Here is a 16,522-nt window from a genome sequence, read left to right on the forward strand (position 1 = left end):
AAAAAAAAAAAAAATGAGAAAATACCTGTAGAGTGCCCATATGTAGGCAGACCTTTCAGTAAATGGTAGGTATTATCATGCTTATGGATGGTGGTATAACTCAGTACCCAGGAGCTAAGTCAGAAATATGGAAATCATTCAGGAATTTTCCTTCCTAATGATATATGCAGTGTTAGCCTGCTTTCCTATTCCCTTTTAGTCATGATAGCATCATCACTTTGCTTGATCTGTTGCAATAGATTTTTTTGTAACTGTTACTCTAATACCATATTTAGATGCTTCCCCTTTTAACCATATTCAGATATGTATTTCAGTGCTGTTAATTACATTCACAATATTGTGCTACCATCACAGCCATCCATTACCAAAACATTTCCATCATTACTTTGCCTAGAGTTGTTCTATTCGTCATTCTATTCTTCTTACTTAGGTCACAATGATCTTTTTAAAATTCAAATATTATTTTGCTAGTTCTTAAAATCCCTTAGAGGCTTTTTATGTTCAGAGAGTACATTTGAAACTCTACATGATACACAAAATCTTTTTGAGTTGCCACCTATGTATATTTCCAGTCATACTGCTCTGCACTTTCTTAGGTGTACCCTGTACTTCAGCCTTATTGAATACTTTTATTTCTTTCACGTATGTTAATTATTGACTTGCCTACTACAGGCCAGGCATGACTGGGAGTATAGCAGAGAATAAGACTAACGGGAACAACAACAAAAAATACATAAAGAAAATAGTTGCAGCTTGTAATCATTAATGTGAAGGAGATAACATCAATGTGGTAGTTTTTAGGTGGTATTACCTTAGTTGGAAGTCTGAGGAAAGGCCTCTCAGAGCTAGTAATATTTGTGGTAAGAACTGAAATCAAGATGAAGCAGCCATTAAAAGAGCTGGAGGAAGTACATTCCAGGCAGAAGAGAGGGTCAATTCAACTCTCTTATTCTAATAATAGTGAGAAGCAATTGGATCATTCTAAGCTGGGCTGAGCTATGTAATTTGTTTTTATAAGACCACTCTGGCTACTGGGTGAAGAATACTTTGGAGAGACAACAATGAAAACAAAGATATGATTTAGAAGGCTATAAACATCTAGGCAAGAGATGAGTGGTGGTACGGGAGATAGAAAGAAGTAGAAATATAGATGACAGGAGTTAGTGATGAATCGGATTGAAAGAGGAAAAAGAAGGAATCAAGAAAGAGTCAACTTTTTTGTTTGAACAGCTGGATGGTAGTGATCATATATTGAGACTGAGATGACTGGAGTAGGAGTGGTTTGGGGTAGGTAATGAATAAAGGCTTCTATTTTAGATATGTTGAGTTTGACAAGCTTATTATATATCCAGGTGAAGATTTCAGATGGTCAGCTGGTATTTAAGTCTGGACCTCAGGGGAGAGGTATCAATTCAGAGTCATACACATATAGCCATATGCAGAACCTGGTGAGATTAGCTAAAGGAAAGATACAGGCTGAAGAGAAGGGGCGTGAGAATAGAGACCTGAGGCAATTGAATATTCAGAGATCAAGTAGAAAAGGAGAAGGTAATACAGGAAACCAAGAGAGAGCAACCACCAGGATAGGAGAAAAACAAGAGAAACCTGCAGAGTAAGGTATTGAAAACGTTAAGGAATTGGACACTGTATTGAATTCTGCTGAGGGAAAGGTAGATGAGGACCTGGAAGTGTGTGTCCAATGGATTTTCCAAAATTGGTTATCATATAAATAAAGAGCAGTTTTGGTGGAATAGTAGAAACAAGCCAGATTGGAAAGAGATGAACCATGTATTTAACAGTGAGTTACTGGAGAAAGTAATATGGACAGCTCTTTCAGAAGTTTGGCTATAGCAGAGCTTGGATGATAGCTGAAGAGGGTGAGATCAATGGAGGATATTTTGGGAGGGAAGATAATAGATTAGATTATTGTATTGATTGGAAAAATTCATTGGGAGGAGAAAATGGTTAAAAGGCAGGGAAGAAGCTTCAGTGGCAGAGAGATTCCAAAAGGAGCCGAGAGGTCACTCTGGTGGGCACTCTTATGCACAATATAGACAACCCTTTTTAGTTCTAATCAATTGGGGTAGCTGGTGGTAGATACCTGAAACTATCAAACTACGACCCAGAACCCATGAATCTTGAAGACAATTTTATAAAAATGTAGCTTATGAGGGGTGACAATGGGATTGGGAAAGCCATATGGACTACACTCCCGTTTGTCTAGTTTATGGATGGATGAGTAGAAAAATGGGGGAAGGAAACAAACAAACAAACAAAGGCACTCAGTGTTCTTTTTTACTTTAATTGCTCTTTTTGACTTTAATTATTATTGTTATTTTTGTGTGTGTGGTAATGAAGGTGTCAGGGATTGATTGTGGTGATGAATGCACAACTATGTAATGGTACTGTGAACAATGGAATGTACAATTTGTTTTGTATGACTGCATGGTATGTGAATATATCTCAATAAAACGAATAAAAAAAAAAAAGGCAGGGAAGAGATAAAATAATGTAACAAAGTCCAGAATATGAGTGGAGGGACTTGTATTTTAATATGGAGAAGGAAATTAAGAGGTGACAATTACATTAGTGCAGCTAAGTTTGTAGGTTTAAAGGAAAGATGAGGTTCTATTCTAGTGGCTTCTATTTTGTCACCTAGAGAGCAGTCTCTGATTGGGAAAGCAAACTTATTAAAGAATTGTGACAGGATAGACTAGCACTGTTAAATATGCATTAGAAGTTTGTACTAATGAAATCAGTCAGTTGATCTGGGTTTAGCAGCTTGCATACAATTAATTGGATTTAACCAGAGTTGAGATTTTTACTATGCAGTTTCAGTGGAAGAAGAAAGGGGCAAGGGAGTTTGGTTTTTGTAGACAAATGGTTAATAATTATGGCCTTTATAATGAAAGCTGGGTGGGGGAAAATGATGAGACTAATGAATTGGAGTTTTGAGATTAAAGAATTGTTGCATGGGGGTTCTTAAGTGAGGTAATTGGAAAGATAAAAGTGATAGTTTGAGAGTCAGAGGCTTAAAAGTGTATTTGCTCCTTCTTGCAGTCTGTCATGCCTTCTCACTTTCCTTTGTACATGTTATTTCCCATGTCTAGAATACCCTTCTTCCACTTGTCCACTTCCTCAGTTTAAGCAGTCACTTCTTCCATAAAGCATTCTGAAACATCCCAAGGAGAATATCCCTTGTACTCCCAATAGAATCCTGTATTATATACATCTGTTATTATATTCATCATATTGTATCATTATCTTAACTTCTTGAGGCAGAGGCTGTACCCAGCTTCTTTGTATCCCCAGGAACTGGTACAGAGCCTGTCATATAATAGGTCGTCATTACATTCTTATTGAACTATCATGTATTATACACTAATTACCTAAGTATATTAGCCATCATGCCAAGAACATGAGGTCTAGTGAGTCATTTAGATCTGACTTGGAATCCCAGCTCTACCACTTACTAGTTATGTGGCCTTGGGCAAATCAACTCAAACTTTCTGAGCCTTACATTCTTCATCTATAAAATAGGGACTGAAAATTAAATGAAATACTGTATGTTTATCACAATGTGTAATATATGCATTATGATATCCACCCTATATTCCCTATCCTGAGAACAGTACATGGCACATAATAAGCACTCAGTATATATATATTATTAAGTGGGTGAATTTACCACAGTGGCTGAAAATTATAAGCAGTGAGTACACAGTAACTTAATAATTCTTCTGCTTTTGTTCCCTGGACATGGAATACATTTCTAGAACTCTTTTATCCTTGTTTCTTGCTGTTTCTTCTACCTCATTTGTTTAAATTTAACATTTATGAGGAAGTGTTTTTAAAGGGAGAAGCACAAGTTTTTAGGGGCATAGACTTCTCTTTGAATCCTGATGATGCAAGTTACTAGTTGCAAGACCATAGAAAAATTAACCTCTGTAGTTACTATATCTTGAAATTGGAGCCCCAGTATAGACCGATATCTTCTGGTGATGTATCTGTGGAATCTTGTTTGTCTGAGTTGAATAAATTAGAATTCTCGTAGCCCTAAGCATCTTGAAACTTTTTTGAAGCAAACTAAAAAGTTACAGGTTCATAACCACAGCCTTATTTTTCTCCTATCACCTAATCTACCTCCATTTTTCTCCTTAGTTATTCTACTTTCTTTCCAACTATACTCTTCATCTTTTGGCCTGAGAATGGAACTAAGTAATCTCTCATATCGGTGAATAAGGGCTCGATTTATAAAGTTTTATTTTATTACTTCATTATATTTTATAACTCCCTTCAGACATATCACGATACAAATAACACAAATAATATTAAAACTTACATAATGAATAGCTCTAATAAGAGTCCCAGGATAAAAGCAGGAGGAATAATTGGCACTACAGTCCTTATGACATGAAAAGTATTAGTTTCTTTCTTTAAATGTATGATTGTAACTTTTTTTCACAGAGATGGAAAAAAAACTGAAGGAAGAAAGAGAAGGTCGAGAGAAGGCTGAAAATAGGGTTGTTCAGATTGAGAAACAATGTTCCATGCTAGATGTTGATCTGAAACAATCTCAACAGAAGATAGAGCATTTGACTGAAAATAAAGAAAGGATGGAGGATGAAGTAAGAAAAATACACAGTACTGGTGTTGTTCATCTTATAAAAGAGAAACAATCATATAAGTTATGAATTAAGAGCCAGGATCTATAAATTAAGCAGCACTGATGAGAGTTGAATGAAAACACTTATGTTTATCTATTTTTACTGCTATATGATCACCACTATATCCCTAGCTCCTGGGATTTTCTTCTTCAAGTAATTATGGAATGTTCACTCTATAGAGTCTATACCATTTTGCCCTGTGACAATACAGTGCTTGAAGTAACATAGCTCCTTTCCTGAAGTCTGACCCATCTGCTTTTAAAACCAAAACAAAACAAAAACCTTTTTATTATAAGGTATCGCATACTCCCAAAGAGGAGCATTGCTCATAGATTTCAAAATAAGTTTTAAACTGAAGGGTCACAATTGACTTAGATTGATAGAAAGCACAGGGTATACATTTAGAGAGCAGTTAATAAAATGACAAAATGGCATTATATCCTAATGGTTACTGTATGTGTTTTAGAAATTATTCATAAGACTAAAAGTATGTAATGCACATAAATAAATTAGAGAGAAAGAGGAGACCAGAATAATCAGGAAAGCCTTCATAAAGGAGATGTGAGATATTACCTGAAGGCTGAGAAAGACCTAAAAGGTGATAATTTCAGAGTTAGAAGCTTGACTTGGTAGAGGGAACCAATATCAGCAAAGACAAGGATAAAGGAATGAGTACTGAGTGGGTAGTACTCATCTGAGAAGATGAATCATTGAGGGAGAATAAGGGACTTGGTCTCACCCGAGTGGAAGAGACATGTTGAGTAGTCATGGGAAAAACATGGGGGCCAAAGTATTGATGTCTTTAAAACTTCAAATGGGAGCTATACTTGAAAACACCATTTTAGGAAAATTAATTTGGCAGTGTTGTATAGACTAGACTAAAAAGAAGAGATATTGGAGATACCAATTAGAGCCAGTGTGCAGGAAGAATGTATGTTGAAAATTTAAAAGATAATATTCAGTCGTTTAAAATACATAATTTTTAATCACCTGTAGCTTTTATACTTGCCTCACACTCCAGAATTCCCATGCTGGTTGGAGCAGAAAGAAACCAGATTTCATTTCCAAAATTTCATATCTGAAATTTGGAAATTAATTTGACTTAGTTAATTTTGCATAATAAACTTATAGAACAAGGAAAACATTTTAGAATACTAATATACTTGATATTTGACTAGTACTCTTTCAAATAATGTCTAATAAATTATTAAAGAGATTTAAGGTCCCAATTATTATTCCTTTCATCCATAGGTTAAGAATCTAACTCTTCAACTGGAGCAGGAATCAAATAAGCGACTGTTGTTACAAAATGAATTGAAGACTCAAGCTTTTGAGGCAGACAATTTAAAAGGTTTAGAAAAGCAAATGAAACAGGAAATAAATACTTTATTGGAAGCAAAGAGATTATTAGAATTTGAGCTAGCTCAGCTTACAAAGTAAGTTGTGAAAATAACATTGTTGATTATTTTATTTTTTGGTGCTCAGCAGTTGCTTATGTGTTTATAATTTATGTATTTAGAGTTTGTGAGAGAAAACTTAGAAAAAAGCATTTAGAAATTAAGGAATTTACTTGAATAAAAGGCTTGCAAGGAGGTTGGTCTTTGGAACAAGAGGCTCAACATATAAAAAATACAGGTATTTAAAGGGAGGAAAAGAGGATTATCAAGGCTACTGACTTTACTTACAGTAGTCTGTTTATGGTGGAAAAAAACAGTTTTTTCTTATCATTTTCAGATCTGCCAAAGGCATCACATTTCTTTAGACATTAGCATTGGAAAAATCAGTGATAAACTTCTTTTTATTAGGAATTCTCTAACTTAGAGGAAAGATTTATGGTTGCTTCTTTATTTTAAGGGCTAGAATTAGAAATGGTGGTCCTATGTTTTTTTATTTATTTTATCATGTTTCTTTGGTTTATCTCAAAATGCAAAGTATCTTTTTTCTAATTCTGCTTTGGAATGTGACGTGCCCACTTATTTGAAATGGTGACAAAAGCAAGGTGTCAGTATTGCTTTCAGAATCTGTATAAGGATATACTCAAAAAATAACATTAAAGATGGGTATATCTTGTTCTGAATCATGTGTTTTTAATTTCTCCAAATTTACATCTTCAGTTGCCAGCTTCAATTACACATAGTAATTGTTAAATAAAATTGTCAGTTTGATTTTGTTGGATTTATGTTAGTGAAATTCTTTCCTCCTTTTAGAGCCCACATTTTCACCAAGTAATGTGTTTTATTTTTCTTCACCCAAGATAACATTCACTCAGCATTTGTTTTTATTCTCATAATACAAAAGACAAAGGTATTGCTATCTAATATAAAAGCCTAACAGCTGCAGATGGATTGTTTGTCCTTGAATATCTGTTTTTGAGTTGCACTGTTTCTGTCTTTTTAGTCTTCTCTGTGTGAGTTGTGTTTACATGTATACCTGTAGTTGTCTCTATGTTTTTCCTTCTTTGTCAGTTTATTGTTTTTGCTTTCTTGTCTTAATTCCTTACCTAAAGATTCATTTCCATCCTTCTTTGTGTGTTTAATTGGCCATAATATATAGTACTGAATTTTTCTTTTTTCTCATTAAATATTTTTGTCCCCTATTTTTGTTTGCTTACTACAAAAACATTTTAAATGACTTATTTTCCTTACAAAAATATACACAAAACCGCATCAGTTTCATTTTTGCAATTGGAATTGATTCACTGTTAATATTCTCCAGAAAGTGACCTTCAGTAGAAAAGGGTTCCCTCTACTTTGCATAGCATAATTTTATAAGAAACAAAATGAAACCAAATAGTGTGGACTAACCAAATTAACTACTACAGTAATCCTGCATAATGAAGTATGTTTTTTAAAAAAGCTTCTTTTAGTAAATCTTTTTATTTTAGCAACTGTAACAAAGAATAATATAAAGCCTTGTATAAATAGGTACATTTATTTATTATTTTCTCTTTTATCTGAAGACAATATAGAGGAAATGAAGGACAGATGCGGGAGCTACAAGATCAGCTTGAAGCTGAGCAATATTTCTCGGTGAGAATCATTTATAATATATAGACTGTTTCAAAACCTGATTTATAACATGTTATTTCTGTATTTTATGAGAACTGTGCTTCTTTTTCAAATGAATGGAAAGGTTTTCTCCCTTTGTATCTTCATTTCCTTTTTCTTTTTTTTTTCCCTTGAATATCTTTGGTTTTCCAGATGAATTATTATATACACATTTTATCTCCTTCTTTCTAATGTTTTTTTTTAATTTAAAATTTTATTTTTACAAAAAAATATTCTCCCTCCCCACCTCCCCTCATCCTGTATCTTCATTTCTACATTTCATTACTGAATCTGAGTTGATGGTCTTAAAAAGTTGTGAAGAAATGACCATTTTTGTGCTAACTAGAGCTAAAAGACTTTAAGAGTTCTGTCTGCCTGGTGGCAAGCTCAGGTGGTTAGAATGCCAGTGTTATCATGTATGACTCAGGTAAACACTGGCCTCCTCTGAGTTGTAAGTGTAACTAATGTTTAAGAGCTTTTTCCTGTTTTAGCTCTGTATGCACTTCATCATCTGTTTCGCTTTTACTCCATAGAAGTATTCTAACTCTTTTGCTGCAAGCTAAGTTATTTTTACTACTACTATAGATGACCATTTACAGCTAATGCTTTGAGGCCTTACTGAAGCCCCTCAATTTTTATTTCTTCTGGTTGTCAAGTTTGTGTTTAACCAGTTCAATTTAACATTTATCTAGCTGCTCTCTAGTATTACACCAGCAATCACCTTTCCTACGAACTTTATTCATTGCAATTAAATATATGGAGTTTGGGTTACACTAGTGAACATGCCATACTCTGTTCAACTCCTAATAAACAGGATGGATTTCTAATTATGTTTGTTTGTTTCTTTGTTTTTTGGCTTATTTGGCTGTCATTGGAATATGTTTTTACTTTTTTAAAAAAATCTGTTGTTGGAAAACGTTCCGTGAGTGTGGATTAATCTTAGTCATTCAAAGTACATAGTACTGGCTTCTACAAAGTGTTCTGTAATATCCCATACACTGTTTTGTCCATATGCTTCCACACAGTGATCATCTAGTACCTCCAGACTTTGGGAAGGATGTCAAGCGACTTGTGGTTGTTCCTTTAGGTTCTTGATTTTGCCTATATAAAATAATGCAGAGCATGGCCCTGTTTCTTAGTTCTGATTTATTCCATTGCTTGTGAAGACTGGATTAGATATCATTAAATTTGATATGCTGTTATGAATCAAATTTAAGATTTGTCTTTAATCTGGGCTTTTAAATCAGATTTTTTTTTCTTTTTACCCCTTCAGTGATTTCCCATGTCAAAATCAGTATTTGAAGTTAGAGAAGAGATGCAATTCTGGTTCCTAAGGACACAATGGATCATTTTATTTTAGAAGTTGTAAACACTTAACCTAGAGCAAGCTATTGCCCTTCCTTAACTTATATTGCCATAAAACTGTATGTGTTTTTCACTTAGAGAAGTGCTATTTCTTAGAGGAATAATTGTGTATACAGTATAAAAGTAGTTCTCAAGACATTTTTTCCTTCTCTTTTTAAGCTGAAAATGGTAGCTTCTCCCCTGTCCAAAATACTAAGCCCCCTGAGTATTTTGGTTATTTTTTTGTTTTGTTTTGTTTAAGTTAGCTTTTTTAAAAATAAAAATATACATCAGAACTGGAAGTTTACTCTGAGACCCAACAACTAACACAATATATATGTGCCTGATACTTACCTGTATGTTAACTATTTGCTGACAGAGTTAAAAAAAAAAAAAAAAAGCCTAACGAATTTTGTGAGAACCATTATTCTGCAGTAAGTATATAGTATTCATATGTTAACACAATATTTGATAAATCTTGTTTATGGGCATTATTCTGCCTCTCGTAACTACCCACTTGACCCCACTCACCAAAAGAGGTTTCGCTAACATTATTCACTTCAGGAATTGGTATAACTTTTAAATACTTATTACTTGTTAAGGTTTTCAATAATGTTTTTCCCATATCAGTACAATTTTAATATTTTATTGAGGTATCATTTCTGTATAATAAATTGCACTCATTTTAATTATACAGTTCTATAAAGTTTGGACAAATGTGCACACCCATGTGACCACTACCACAGTCAACATACAAAACATTTCTTTCACCACAAAAAATTCCCTTGTGGCCCTTTGCAGTCTTCCCCACCTACCTCTATCCTCAGGCAACCATTGATTTGCTTTCTGTCACTACTGATTATTTTTTTCTGGTTCTAGAATTTCATATATATGGATTCATATGGTGTGCACTCTTTAGTGTCTGGCTTCTTTCACTCAGCATATTTTTTAGATTTATCACATTCTATGTATCAGTAGTTCATTCCATTTTATTACTGAGTATGGTAGATATACCACAATTTTTAAAATTCATGCATCTGTTGATGGATGTGTGGGTTGTTTGCAGTTTGAAGCTACTATAAATACAGCTGCAATGAAAATTCACGTAAAAGACTTTTTGTGGACATATATTGGCATTTCTCTTGGGTATATACTTTGGAGTGAAATTATTGAATCATTTGTTAATCATTTAACTTTATAAGAAACTGCCAGAGGTTTTTAAGTCACCATAAACACTTATTTCTTCTTGGTACTTGTTTTGCAGACCCTTTATAAAACCCAGGTAAAGGAACTTAAGGAAGAAATTGAAGAAAAAAGCAGAGAAAATTTAAAGAAAATACAGGAACTACAAAATGAAAAGTATGTCCATTTTACTTTAGGGCAAGAATGGGTACTACAAAATAGTATTTCTAACTTAAGTTTAAAATAGAGAGTAGATTTGCCATTATTCTCATGATAATGTAAGATATGGTTCTTCCCTTGAGGTACTTCAGAAGCCAGTCAAGAGGTGCTACTGGAACATATTGAAGAGACATACCTTATCTTACCATGTGGGGTTCAGATTACATTTCCAAAAGAAGTGACAACTAACTTGATAATTAAAGGAAAAGTAGAATTAGCTAGAGAATGGAGTGTGAGGAAAGGGGAAGGTATGGGCAAAACCTAATCTGTGATTTGGAGAACTGCAGATGGTTTAGTTTGTAGGCATGGAGACAGTTGGTGACAGATAAGGCTGGAGAGATAAATCTGAATCACATTATGAAGGGCCTTTGATGTAAAACTAATGAGTTTGGAGTTATCAAACATTGATAATTAGGGATAATTGTAGAGTTTTATTTTTGTTGTTATGGTTCAGTATTATATAGCACCAGCACCTAGATCAAGGCTTATTAATAATAAGAATAATAATTATTCAACAAATATTGAATGAATAAATGAATTCTAAGTTAGGGAGTGACAAGATAAGTGTTTTAGAAAGCTTACTTGACAAGAGTGAAGAACAGATAGAAGTTGATTAAAGCTGGATAGTTACAGGGAGTCCAATTATATAGCCATTGAAATAATCTGGGTGTAAAATTATAGTGGAAGTTGGCAGTGTAGGAGAGAAGCAAGTACATGGAAAGAGATAAGAAAGTAGAAGCTGTAGGACTTGTAGATTTGGAGGTTTTAGGTCTGCTCTCCAGTTTCTGACTAAGCAGTTGGGTTGATGGAGGTTCTGTTCCCTCAGTTAAGGAACAATAAGTCTGTGCGATAAGGGGAGAGGAAGAGACTATTTATATTTTAGACCTGTTAAGTTTTAGGTGCCTGTATGATGTCCCACTAGAAATGGATACCAGATAATTGGGCTTATTGCTTCAGAAGTCAGAAAAAAGACTTGGACTTGAGGCTGATTTGACTATCATTATAAACTGAAACCACTAACATAAATGAGATTCATCAAGATTATTGTGTATATCAGAGTCCATAAATTCATAAGCCTGCGAAGCCAAATATAAAACTGAGTTGAATTTAGTTGGGTCTAAGTGCATGTACATTCATTGTGTGAGTTGTGAGGATTGTAACAATCTGAAGAGTTCACTTCCTCAATTCCAACCAGTTGCTGCCACATGATGGCATTGGCCCAGTGTTTCAAGATCTTCTGATTTTTTCAAAAGAAGCCAGGAATCTGAGTTTTTATGTAAAATATTGCCAAATTTTATTTTAATAGTGTTTGTGTGTGTCAGGAGAGGGGTGGAGGAAACACCTCTGTGGGCTCATGTGGCTCCCTCAGGCAACTTTGTGACCTCTAGTATAGATGAAAAGACACAAGGGCTGAGGGCAGAATACTAGCTCATATAGTTTTCAGTAATAGGCCTAAGAGGGAAAAGTAAGAAATCATCAGTAGTGCAAGGAGATAATCAGAGTAGGGCGTCACAAAGGCTAGGCTGATAGAGTATTTCAAGAAAGAGAAAGTGATTAAAAGTGCCAAATATTGCAGAAAGCTCAAGTAAAAAGAAAAGCTGTCTGTTATGTTTAACCATAGAGACATTGTTAGTTATCTTGGTGAGCAAGTTCCTAAGTAGTGATGAGAGTAGATACTAGATAAAAGTGGATTGAGATATGAATGGAAGGAGTAGAAGTAGACACATAGCATAGACAACCAGCCACATTGGCCTCCTTACTATTCAACAGACAAGTCACTGTCCTGCCTCAGGGCCTTTGGACTTACCCTTCCCTTTTAGAATATTTTCGTCCAAATGTCACATGGATTGTTCTTTCACTCTCTTCAAGTTTAGGCTTAAATGTTATCTCAGAGAATCCTTCCCTGAATATCTTTATAAAACTGCAAACATTTCCCCATTCCCATTCCACTACCTTGCTGCCAAGATCAATACTTCCTTTCCTGTTTGTTTTCCATAGCACTTATCCCCCCTAATATATTATAGAATTTACTTACTGTATGTATTGTCTTTCTCTTCCTACTAGAAGATAAGCTCCACGAAGGGAAGAATTTTCAACTGTTTTGTTCTTAGCTGTAATTCATTGCTCTATGCTCAGCACCTAGAACTGTGCCTGGAGCATTGTAGATGCTCAGTAAATATTCGTTAAATTTTAAAATTCAAGAGCTTTGTTGTTAAGGTAAGGAGATATAGCAGTAATGGAGGAGAGCATGAAGGAGAGTCATTTCTTTTTAAAGATAGCAGAAACTTAAGCATATTTAAATGGGACATGGGGAGGAATCAAAATGGGAAAAGTTGCACATCTATTCAGTCAAACAAAATTTTTGAGCACTTTCTATGGGCCAAAAACTTTTCTAGGCATGAACAAGAAAAATGTCCCTGCTTCTAATTTGGATGAAAATTTAGAAGAATAAGAAATTACTGATGTATTGAACTATGTTACGAGATAAAATGGGATCCCAAATAAAAGTGAGAGACTCACCTTAAACATCAGTAAAGGCAAGTCAGTCACTATGGAGAGTTGTGAAGGAAGTCTGTATTAATACAGATGCAGATAATTTTACCCTGAGCCTTCTCATTCTTTCTTGATTTCTTTTGTACAACTACATAGCCAAGGATAGAAATGTAATGTGAGATAAATAGGTTTTCTGACGTTTGAAGTATAATTTAGTTTTATCTGAATCTGATATAAAGCTGTAACCCCAGCTGAGAACATACCATGAACCTGAAGCTCTGGTATTATAACAACTAGTGGAACCATCCCTAGTATTCATAGACTTAACATTGGCAATATTTCCTACCTTTTCCTGGTCTACTAACTCTCCCACTCTCGTAGACAGCTATTTAATGTCTCCTCTCTTCTTAAACCTCCAAAAGCTTTTCCTCATATTTACACTCAGCCACTGGCCTTGCTTCCTAGAAGTCAGAAGAGAGCATCTCTTCTCCCCTATCACCATAGCTACTGTGCATCTATACATATTAATCCTGCCTACCTTCTTTCTGATTGACATAAATGGACAAAGCATGCTCTTATGTAATACCAGCCCCTCAATCCCATTCCTTTTTGCCTACTTAAGAATATAACTCTTGACAGTTCTTTTATTGTTCCTACGTCAATTTTTCCCTTTCTACAGTCCTTTCCATCCCAGTATCACAGTTAAATATCTCCTTTAAAAATAGCCATCTTGACAACCAGCCAGAGAACTGGCCAGCTTGGGCTCCTGCCTTAGTGGGTCGGGTTGTGCCATTCAGGCCTGCTATGCCCTCTCTCTAGTCGGAAGCTGAATCCGGGAGAGGGATGACTTGTCAACTGCCAAGCAGTTAGCTGACGTTGGCTATAAGACCTTCTCCACCTCTGTGATGCTGCTCACTGTGTAGGGGGGCTATCTCTGCAGTGCCCATGTTCCAGCTCAGGCCAGAGAAGAACAGAAGGCCTCAGGAGTCTGTAGAACTGGGGGTCTGTTTCCCCTGAGCAGAGAGGCCTGGGGCATGCTGTGGAAAGACCTCACTTGCAGTGATTTCCAAGTCAAGAGAACCAGGGTTTTAGAAGAAAGTCTCCATGTTTTCTCTGGTCCTGCCAGTTTGGGAAGGCTATTGACTCATAACAGGGAACGTGAGAGTGAGGCACACCTACAGACATTAAATATTTTGCCATTAAAAATAATAATAATAACTCTCTTTTAACCACATATCCACTTACAGCCACCACCCTTTTTTTTCCTCTCTCTCCCTCCTTCCCTCCCTTCCTTCCTTTCTTTCTTAGCAAACCTTAAAAGAGTGATATACCAGGTATCTTCAGGGACTCTTCATATTCTCTCTTGAACTCATGACTCTTCATATTCTTTTTTTAATTCAATTTTATTGAGATATATTCACATACCATGCAGTCATACAAAGCATACAATCAGTTGTTCACAGGACCATTATGTAGTTGTGCGTTCATCACCAAAATAAATTTTTGAACATTTTCATTAACACACACACAAAAGTAATAAGAATAAAAAGTAAAGTAAAAAAGAACACTGGGTGCCTTTTTTTTTTTTTTTTTTTCTGCCCCCATTTTTCTACTCATCTATCCGTACACTGGACAAAAGGGAGTGGGATCCGCATGACTTTCCCAATCGCATTATCACCCTTCATAAGCTACGTTGTTACACAATCGTCCCCAGGATTCAGGGGTTCTGGGTTGTAGTTTGACAGTTTCAGGTATTTACTGCTAGCTATTCTGAGTTATTAGAACCTAAAAAGGGTTATCTATATTGCGCTAAGAGTGCCCACCAGAGTGACCTCTCGGTTCCTTTTGGAATCTCTCAGCCACTGAAACTTATTTCATTTCATTTCACATCCCCCTTTTGGTCAAGAAGATGTTCTCCATCCCACGATGAAAGGTCTAGATTCCTCCTCGGGAGACATATTCCATGTTGCCAGGGGCATTTACACCCCTGGGTGTCAGATCCCACGTTGGGGGGAGGGCAGTGATTTCTCCTGCCAAGTTGGTTTAGCTAGAGAGAGAGGGCCACATCTGAGCAACAAAGAGGCATTCAGGAGGAGACACTTAGGCACAATTATAAGCAGGCCTAGCCTCTCCTTTCAGTAACAGTCTCCCCAAGGGCAAGTCCCATGATTGAGGGCTCAGCCCATCAAACTACCAGTCCCCAATGTCTGTGAGCACATCAGCAACCATCGAGGTGGGGAAGCCCAACACCCCTGCATTCTCCCCCAGCTCCTCAGGAGGTTCATATTCTCTCTTAAACTCATGCCTAGTCAAATTTTTGCACTCATAGCTCTGCCAAAACAATGCTTCTCAAGATCAGTGGTGACTCTCAATTAAAACAATAATCAGTTCTCAGTCCCCATCTTATTTAATCTAATAGCAGCATTTGATATAACTAGTCTCTCTTGAAAAAACTTCTTCACTTGGCTCCTGTGATAGTACATATCACAGGAATATTTTCACTTATTCAACTGACTACTCTTTCTCAGCCTCCTTTGTTTCTTTGTCCATTCTCATCTTTGTGACTTTCGAGTTTGGGGGGCCTAAGGGATCTGGGATCTCTCCCTCCTTGTCCTCATCCAGTCTCATGGCTTTAAATAGCATCTTTGTACAAGTAGATTTTCCCTCAAATTCCATACTTGTATATCCAGCTGCCTAAGAAGCATTCATATTTAATTCCTGATTCCTCCCCCTTGCAGTCTGCTTCTGTCTGTCTTCTTCATTTCAGTAATTAGTAATTCTAGAGTTCCCTGTTGTTCCAGTCAAAAACTTAGAGTCATCCCCGACTCTTTTTTTCCTTACACTCTACATGCAATCCATCAAGAAGTCCTCCTAGCTGTAATTAAAAAATATACCCAGAATCTGACCATTTCTCACCGTTTACACCATTTACCATCCTGGTTCAAACCACCATTATCTCCAATCTTGATTATTTCAGTAGCCTCCTAACTTATCCTTCAGATATGTCTAAACACAGCAGCCAGAATGAGCTTTTTAAAATACCAGAGTACCTGGGATAAAAACCAGAGTCCTTACATTGTCTTGGAAAGTCTTATGAGGACTGTTCTTTCCCTCTCCCCTCGTTCACTTACTACAGCTTTCACAACTTTCCCCCATCTCCACTCTGCTCACATTTGCATCCTTCAGACCAGTCTCAGGGTATTAGTCACTTGATGTTCCCTCTGCCTTAAACACTGAGTTTCCAGACATCTATCTGCACAGCTCACTCTCTCACTCTTTTCATATTTCTTCTCAAATGTCATCTTAGCTGAGATGCCTCCTTGATCACTCTGTATGGTGACCACACTCACCCATTTCCATCTTTCCTCCTAACTTTCCACTTTTATTGTTCGCCATGGAATTCTGTACTTGTTCATTTTTTTTTAATTATCTGTCTCACTTATATACACTCACTGAAGGCAGGGACTTTTTTTTATTTTTTTTGGTATATGCTTAATTCCTAGAACAGTGCTTGGCATGTAGTAAACATTCAAATAAATATTTGTCGAGTGAATATTCCTTTTTTTATGG

The 16,522-nt window shown here is 35.9% G+C and overlaps 1 protein-coding gene across 3 annotated transcripts in view; it reads left to right on the plus strand.

The window, feature by feature from the left end:
• ROCK1 (Rho associated coiled-coil containing protein kinase 1) overlaps positions 1-16,522 on the plus strand; it is a 198,963-nt gene that overhangs the window by 156,730 nt on the left and 25,711 nt on the right. For all 3 annotated transcript variants that reach the window (XM_037805501.1, XM_037805502.1, XM_037805503.1), the window contains exons 19-22: positions 4,468-4,628; positions 5,919-6,103; positions 7,627-7,696; positions 10,323-10,417. In XM_037805501.1, coding sequence (XP_037661429.1) covers positions 4,468-4,628; positions 5,919-6,103; positions 7,627-7,696; positions 10,323-10,417 — 511 coding nt within the window. The remainder of the gene's footprint in view (positions 1-4,467; positions 4,629-5,918; positions 6,104-7,626; positions 7,697-10,322; positions 10,418-16,522) is intronic.

The sequence above is a fragment of the Choloepus didactylus genome, chromosome 16 (genome assembly GCF_015220235.1).
Source record: "Choloepus didactylus isolate mChoDid1 chromosome 16, mChoDid1.pri, whole genome shotgun sequence".
Lineage (NCBI taxonomy): Eukaryota > Metazoa > Chordata > Mammalia > Pilosa > Megalonychidae > Choloepus > Choloepus didactylus.